The sequence below is a fragment of the Hesperophylax consimilis genome, chromosome 1 (genome assembly GCF_061612785.1).
Source record: "Hesperophylax consimilis isolate HC1 chromosome 1, BYU_Hcon_1.0, whole genome shotgun sequence".
In the NCBI taxonomy this organism is placed as follows: Eukaryota; Metazoa; Arthropoda; class Insecta; order Trichoptera; family Limnephilidae; genus Hesperophylax; species Hesperophylax consimilis.
In genome coordinates this window covers 24,731,302-24,739,600 of record NC_142836.1, presented here as the reverse complement: position 1 = coordinate 24,739,600, position 8,299 = coordinate 24,731,302, and the positions used below count along the sequence as shown (strand labels likewise).

At 32.4% G+C, this 8,299-nt stretch overlaps 1 protein-coding gene across 1 annotated transcript in view; it reads right to left on the bottom strand.

Moving 5' to 3' along the window:
* Positions 1-6,937: 6,937 nt before the first annotated feature.
* Positions 6,938-8,299, bottom strand: part of LOC149426505 (6-phosphofructo-2-kinase/fructose-2,6-bisphosphatase-like) — a 31,513-nt gene continuing 30,151 nt past the window's right edge. Inside the window, exon 8 of the mRNA XM_089631396.1 lies at positions 6,938-7,926. Coding sequence (XP_089487522.1) covers positions 7,819-7,926 — 108 coding nt within the window. The 3' untranslated portion in view covers positions 6,938-7,818. The remainder of the gene's footprint in view (positions 7,927-8,299) is intronic.

Sequence of the window (8,299 nt, the reverse complement as noted above, 5' to 3'; positions counted from 1 at the left end):
TTCTCCTTGCATTTCTGGAGGATCCTTAAATGGGATGTTAACTATACATCTACCTGACGGAACTCTGATGGTAGATTGAACATAAATTGCATCATGGACATTTTCTTCCGGTGATTGTGATTCATACTCTGTGACCTTTTCCAATTGACAGAATTTTGCAATAAGTTCTTCAACCGATGGTTCTGTCGTTGTGCAAAATGAGTTACCAAGGGAATAAGAACTTTCGATAGTAGGTGCATTTCCTATTATTATATATCCTAAGCTGGTCTCAATGGCACTTGGTAATAACCGTGTGCCTTTTACCTTACCGGGTAGTATTATTTGGCCAAATAAATTGGCTCCGATGATTGCATCTATGACCCCTGGGGTGTGGAATTCGTCATCGGCAAGTGGTTATTCATTTAAATAAGATAAAGCGTTTAGATTTAGCGATGATGCTGGCAGCTGAGTTGTGATGCGATCTACGACCAAAGGTCGAATGGAGAAAGATATTTTATTGTTGTAACGAGACTCAAACCTCAAATTAGTGACTCCTTTAACGCGTTGAGCAACATCCCCTATTCCTCTAATCGTGGCGTGATTGCGATTTGGGAATAAATGTAAGCCAAGGCGTTGGCAACATTCCGTTGTAATGAAATCGTTTTGCGATGCGCTATCGATTAGAACACGTATTTTCTGATAATTATTCCTAAAATCAAGAACATTAATGGATGCGGTCCCTAATAGTATGGTTTGATTCGGAGAAAAAACGTTTGCATCTCCATTATTCAGAGTGCACAATGTGACATTATCGGATAGATTTTCAGATTCACGCTCGGAATTTTCCGCTAAATCTTGCTCATTAGAGTGAGAAGAGTCGGATGCTGTTGTATTAAAATGTAATAGAGAGTGATGATTTTGATTACAATATTTGCATCGGTTTTCCGATTTACATTTATTAGCAAAGTGCATTTTACTAAGACAATTTCTGCATAGATTTTGTTTTTGAGCAATATCAAATCTATTCTTAGGAGATGCTTTTAAAAATGTTGGGCATTTATAAATTGATGTATGATCTGATAGGTTACATACAGCGCACTCGTATTGTTTTATTTTACTGTTTGTTACACTAACAAATGCTTGGCTATATTGCTTCTTAAGTGAGTTTTTCTCCATGCGCTGTTGCGATTTACATTCCGGTAATGCAGATGTTCGCTGTAATATTTTTGCGTGCTCACGCAAAAAAATCACGAACTCTTCATATGAAGGTGTCTCAGATCTCCTTACTGACGATTCGAATGCCATAGCTGTTTCCTTATCTAATTTTTGAGTTCCTATATAAAGGAAGAAATATTGTAATAAATTCGGAATTTTTAATTGTTGTAACGCCGAAATTGACGCATGAAACTGGTCTATAAACGCTTCTAAATTGGATGCTGTTGGAATAGTTATTTGTTTAATGTTTAAAATTTGATCGAAATAATACGCTGCGTGTGCTCGATTATCTTCATATTTCTCTAATAAAGCATTCCAAATAATTTCATAATTATCAGCTGTTGTTGGAATCCCAACACAAATATTTAATGCTTTATCAGACAATGAACCGACCAAATATTGTACTTTTTCTGCGTTAGAGAGATCTGTGTTTTCGTGAATAATATTTTTAAACGTTTCATAATAAATTTTCCAGTTCATTAAATTCCCATTAAAGCCGGGTAGCGTTAACTTTGGTAACTTTAGATTATGTTTTGGTTGGGTAGTAGATGACGACTGATTCATATTTTCACTATTCATTTGCCGGGCGGTTAGTTGAATAATGGCGTAAATTTCGTCAAATGATTGTTCCATTTGAAAATTGGAAATATATTCCGGATTTATTTTAAGGTTGAGCGTGTTTATTTTATTAACCATTTCTGAAAATTCCTTCCTAATCTCTGGTAACAATGTGGCGTTTGCGCAAAAAGTGTTTTTTGACGATGTCGTCTTCAAATTTTTCATGCTATCAAATATTCTCTGAGCTCTTGAAAAGAATGAATTTTGACGAGCTTCCAATAACTTAATTTCTCTATTAATTTCTACATTTGACGTTTCGTTAGTCATTTTTATGATAAATAATATAATAACAATAAATCGTTTAATTAAAATAAATAATGCGAGATCTTACTGTACAAAACTATATACCCTACCCACATAAATAATTCGACACGTATTTAACGATGAAACACAATATCGTGGATAAATGCGTAAATACGTATTATAATTACGAGATGCGCTGGTTCATATCTCTACATAATAATGTATGTGGCTCGAATTGACCAAATGTTTTAGCTGTGGACCTTTTATAACACAATCAATTATTCTTTTGGCAATGAATTTATAAAGGTATAAGGGTACTTACGGAGGTAGAGGAACATTCACTTGTTGGGATTCACTGATTCACTTGGATTCCACTGTAATTTTGGTATTAGCGAAATTTTATTTATTGCGATGCGTTAAGATGATTTTGATTGTTTCTTGCGATAAGATACGTTATGGGTAATGATGTTCCCTTCGCGTCACGGCTGTTGGTTTTGCACTGACTGATTCCCGGACAAAGAGGAGAGGTATGAAGGAGAGGAAACGGGGTTCAGGAACAAAATTCATTGCCATAAACAATTCGCAATGACACGACAATTAGCCATTATTTGGCGTAAACACATACATAGATTTAATAGAAAGCATACAGAATAAATTATCGAAACATTTACTCAAGAAATACAACAAAACTACAAATAATATGTTAACTTTACAAAAAATATGTACATTCTATTGTTTCTATATATGTAATCTGCTAAATAATAAAGGAGATAGTCCCGAATTGTTTTCTGTCATTGGATTAAATCTTCCAATGAGGCTTACTAAGCTTTTTCATATAGAAGCCAACAACACTAATGAAGCAAATAACTCACTAATCACTTGCACAATCACACATATACCCACTAAGAAAAATTTCTAAACCTGGACATTTTTCACAATTCTTTTCTAATGTATAAAAATTTTTGGTGCAATAAATCATTTAAAAACTATTTACACTAACCTTTCAAAAACTTTTAACATAGTCAATTAAAATTTGTGAGCCTCGTGTAATTATTGATTTAAAAAAATATATAACATTACTCACACCTACGAAATTAACAAGACATTTTTAGGACATGCGTAATAGGTATATTAAATGTGTATAATTTAATTTAGAACCATATAACTTGTAGTAACATGTACGTTGAATGTCCAAATAAATAAGTGTATACAATACGGTTGTTCACTTATGATATTGGCGCAAAGTCCAATTGCAGATACGTAGCCAAGCCCAATAAGCCCTGTATTATATTTAATTCAATGAAAATATATTTAGTAAATAGATAGGTAGGTTACTACATTGTAAAGAAAATATATTTAGTAAATAGATAGGTAGGTTACTACATTGTAAAGAAAATAAAAGCCATATGTATTTAGTTTTATAATTATTCTTATATATTTTGAAGATTGCATTACAAGTCTCGAGGTAAAACTACAAAAAAGATAATCTCCTTAAAATAATTTGAAGTACATAAGTTTGTGCACATTTCAATTCATAGTGAAAAATTATACTAAGTTAGAACAAATTTACATAATATTATGAAAACAGCATCAGTAATGCTTAAGAAACTTAAAAAGTGAAAAATAAAGGTTAGAACAAAACAATATTTTTTTAAATACATAATTTGAGTTAAGCATCAGCTTAAAGTCAGATTAAACTATGTAGATGGTAAGTGTTAAACGTTGATTAGGATCAAATTTTGTGGTTTTCATAAATCAGTCTTTTGGTTAAAAATAAAAGCAGTAGAGAATTAACAACCCTTTCTTGATTTATCCATAAATTTAGCAGACAAAAAAGTATATCAAATGAACACTAAATCTTTACAACATTTATAAATATATTATTATAAATTAGGTTTAATTGGAAGCTATCGCGTGAAATTATGATTTTTTTAATGATTAAAAGAAAAAAAAATTATGAAAATAGCAAATAAAAGAAATTTATCATCCTTCCCAAGCATAGAAGTTACCACCGACAGAAAAAGAAACATTGAAGTATCTCCTGACCGTAATACATAAGCATTAATTCATTCCTACAATCAATACAGCGTAATCTACAAGCTAAATTTTACGAACACTAATCCAAAAATCCCTACAATTGAAGTAACACACACCCTACAAATCTAAAACTACTACGTGCTCAATATTTGACCCACCAATATAATGTTAGGCAATCTATAGTGCTTACTTACTCCTAACAGTTTTCTTCTTTAATTTAAACAAAGTAGTTCCCATCTGCTTTTACTGATGTCCTCACATCTTACCCAATACAATTATAATTAATAATTAGACAATGAACACAAATAATTATTAAAATATTACACAAAACAGAACTTAAATAGGTCAAGAACTACACTAAATGATTAAATAGTGTAAACATAGAAAAAAGAAGAAAACTAGAAGTGCCTTCCATACAAATTTGAAAGGAAATAAATGTTCCATTTAATCCAATAGCCCAATACTCTGTCTCACTTACACTCGCCTGACAGCGTAACATCTCCATCCCATTTGAATTCGGAAATACAGTTTTGTATTTGAAATTTAAGGCCTGATTGGGCAAATATTTGTGTCACGAAACAGGTCCACAAGGCGTTTCTTGTGTTTTTCTTTATTCTATGGGTCTAATTGACAATTTAAAAAAAAGTAATGTTTCTAAAACTAAAATCAACATCCAGGAATTGGAAGAGCTATTAAGTACGACGCATTGATAATGCAGAATACCCCACAACCCGATATGAAAAGGCGATATATTTTATCAAAATGCTTATAAAAAATAATATTATGTCCTTGTCGTTCTTCTCACAACACATATTAATGCAGTTGTTCAACATAAATACTAAATAAAAATGCAAGAATCATAACGTACAATCATAGTTAAGATATAAAATGAGACATAGAGTTCCAATTGTTAAAAGATGCCAGGAAAGAAAATGCAAATATGTATAATGTTAAGTTGCTATCTTTCCTCATCATGTTGGTTACCCTATTCTAATCAAACATGCATTCTTAATTTTTATCGAGCTCTATCTAAGTTTGCTCCACCCCTTACAACATTGCATCTCATGAAATGGCATCTCAACTCCATATCAATTTTTCACAATACATATTTCCAAATATATTCACTCTACCAATCTTAACATTACCACAATTCTTTCAATTCCAACTTTAAACTCTGACCACCGCGAGATTACCCACGGCGGAATCAGGAACTACAATTTATTTGGTAGGTACTTAAAAATATTGTAAATTTAAAAAATGTATGCGAACATCTATAGTTCCTGATTACTCTTGACTCTACTTGAAAAGTCAAATGTGTACATACATACAATCAAATAATATATATACCTTCTAGAGAGAAAGATGTCTCATATCAGCAATCTATGTAACAAACAAAGGTAATGTTTGACTGGCGCTAACAATCTATTGGCGATAGGACTCTTACAATAATGTTATGTATAGTGGTAAAAGAATTAATAATTTCTTTATATCAAACTTAGGGTATTTAGAATGGGTTGTTACACAGAATTTAACAATTCATCAAATTACAATGTTCATTTTCGGGTTCTGTGTCCTATTCAAGTTCTGTTATTATATCACGCTAGGCTAGAATTGAAATAATAACAGGCTTTGAAAAAATCTTTTACAGAACTAGAAAACTAACTTTGAAATTTGAAAAATTGTTCAAAATTCTCTGAAACAACCCGTCGTAAGTTTACGTGTGACATTCGTTTAATCAATGGAAAAATGATATATATATGTATGTATACTTAAATATATAACCATCTTTCATCAACCCAACACCAAAATCATAATTCAATCTTAATTCTAAACATTTTCTCCTACTTCTACCTAGCTTGATCCTTCTTCGCAGTTAATGGATGCCAAATATGTTTATTTAAAAGAAAAATAATAGAAAAATTCATTGATCAATGTCTAATATTAAAATCATTTGAAGACATTGTAAACACTATCCTGATTTGATAACCAGTCAATAGACCACTACAAAACCACCTACAATGCACAAGCCGCATATCTCAAGATTTGTTTCTATAAATACATTTGTTAAGGCTTACTAAATTAGAACAACATTTTAAGTGTTTCACGGTCACTTTCACCAATGGCAACTGAGCGACTGCTAAGTTAAATTAAAATTACTCAATTCGATTTCAGCAACATTTTTTGACTGAGCATTGGCTCAATAACATTTAAAAAATTTGAGGTAAACCTTGTAAACATTCAATTACCAGAAATGAAGCACTTTTATTGTAATACACTTTTTATTTGTGGTCTTGGAATGCATACATCAACATTGGTAACTTTATTATTACAAATTTGTAAATAAATATAATATGATTCGATTTCTCCGTTTTAAAAACTACAGTGGGGAAATTTGTATGCTAAATGGAGAACAATCCATTAGAAGGTTAAACTTTTAAAATTTTGTCTTGTCCTAGGTGCACAGCTAGTCGAAAATTACGCACTGCTGCATTTGGTGTAAAAGCTCACTTAGCGGTCGCTTAGTTTGATTGGGAAAAGCAGCTGTCAAAATTGTATCGATGTATGTAATATGAAAAATACTATGAACAACTCCTATGACTACTCCTACATAGGATATTATAAAATTGTAAAAGCCCAGCTACACTACTCGCGAAGTTGATCGAAGTTGACCGAATACGATAGTTTGGGCACGAACTTCGCTTCGCTTCGGGCAATTTCGCCCGATTTCCGATTGTTGTCGGTAAATGCGCCCGAGTCAAAGGACTCGAAGCGTTACTCGCGAAGTTGCACGAGTGTGTGGGCACGCACTTCGAACTTCGGCTAACTTCGTCGAGGACTTCGTCGAAGCGAGTAGTGTAGCTGACACTTTCCAATTTTCTTAAATTATTTTAAGGTTGAATTTAATCAACAAAATATATTCCTGAAATACTTGAAAAAGTAGAAAATATTTGTACAAAAATTAGAACAGGAATGTAGGAGTAGCAATGCATAGATCAACAATTTATCACTAAAGAGCGAACAAGATATTCAAGTATTTATAACAAGTTCATAGTTCCAACATTCCAAACAGTATCAAATAGTACCCACCTAAAAAGACTGATATTTATTAATAGAAATATAAAAAAGAAACATAATTTTGAAAAATATATCAGTGATAACACTAGAACAGTATTTACGGAAGATTCTAAGAACAACAATGTTTTATTAAAGTGTACATAAACACTTTTAATAGTAATGCAAAAAGTTCATTATGTCAATGTTTTTATCGGTCAATTGCTTACACACGGTAGCAGATACTTAATTCTGCAGTTTCTGACATGTTCTCTCTCAAAGTTGAATAACTTTATATTTAGAAGACAGCAAGTAGAATTGACAGCTACCTGCCGTTGAATCACTGTCAGCCAGTTTGTTACAATCACAGAATTTTAAAATAAAACTGTCGCCCTCTGACATAATCTAAGTCGATTACGGCTTCTAAAGGCACTATATTAGGTATGAGAACACGGAAAGCAAGACATTGCAGTCGTTGGTGTGATAAGTATAAAATGTCTCCACAGGGTGAGGGCCGACTGGTGAACAGTGGCAGGATGGAAGCGGAGAGATGGGTATAGAAAGAACGAGTTTTCAATGTCGTCTTCTGGGGGCACCCACTCGGCCCGGCGGAGAGTCTTCTCTCTCTGTGAGACAGTCTCCTAAGCGAATCCAGACTGGGGGGGTCTCTTCAGTCTAAAGGGTGGGGCCCGCGGAGCTCTGCCAGAGGGAGCCCGGCAGAGTGTCGTAGTGGGATGGGACAGTCAGTAGGGCGTCATCCGACGTCCGACTCGTGGAACAATTCTAAACAAATAAAAAAAACAAATTATTACACATTTGACAAACAAAAAGTTGTATTTATTAAAAATAGGATACTTACAAATATAAATATTATTTATTTTATTTGTTGTATAACATTAATTAATAAAGTAAGGAAAATTATTTATTCCCCGCTTCTAAGTATGTTCAAAAAACCTAAAAAATATAACACATTTAAATAAATTAATAACTGCTACATCATTATTAAACAATTAAGATAACATTAATGTGGGGAAAACAGACTTCAAAATACCCCCCACAGAATATAAAATCTATAGTCACAATTATATTTTCAGTAAATCGGTTTAACTGGTAAAAAATCATTTTAAATTGGGAGGGGGTAAAATAGAATCATATA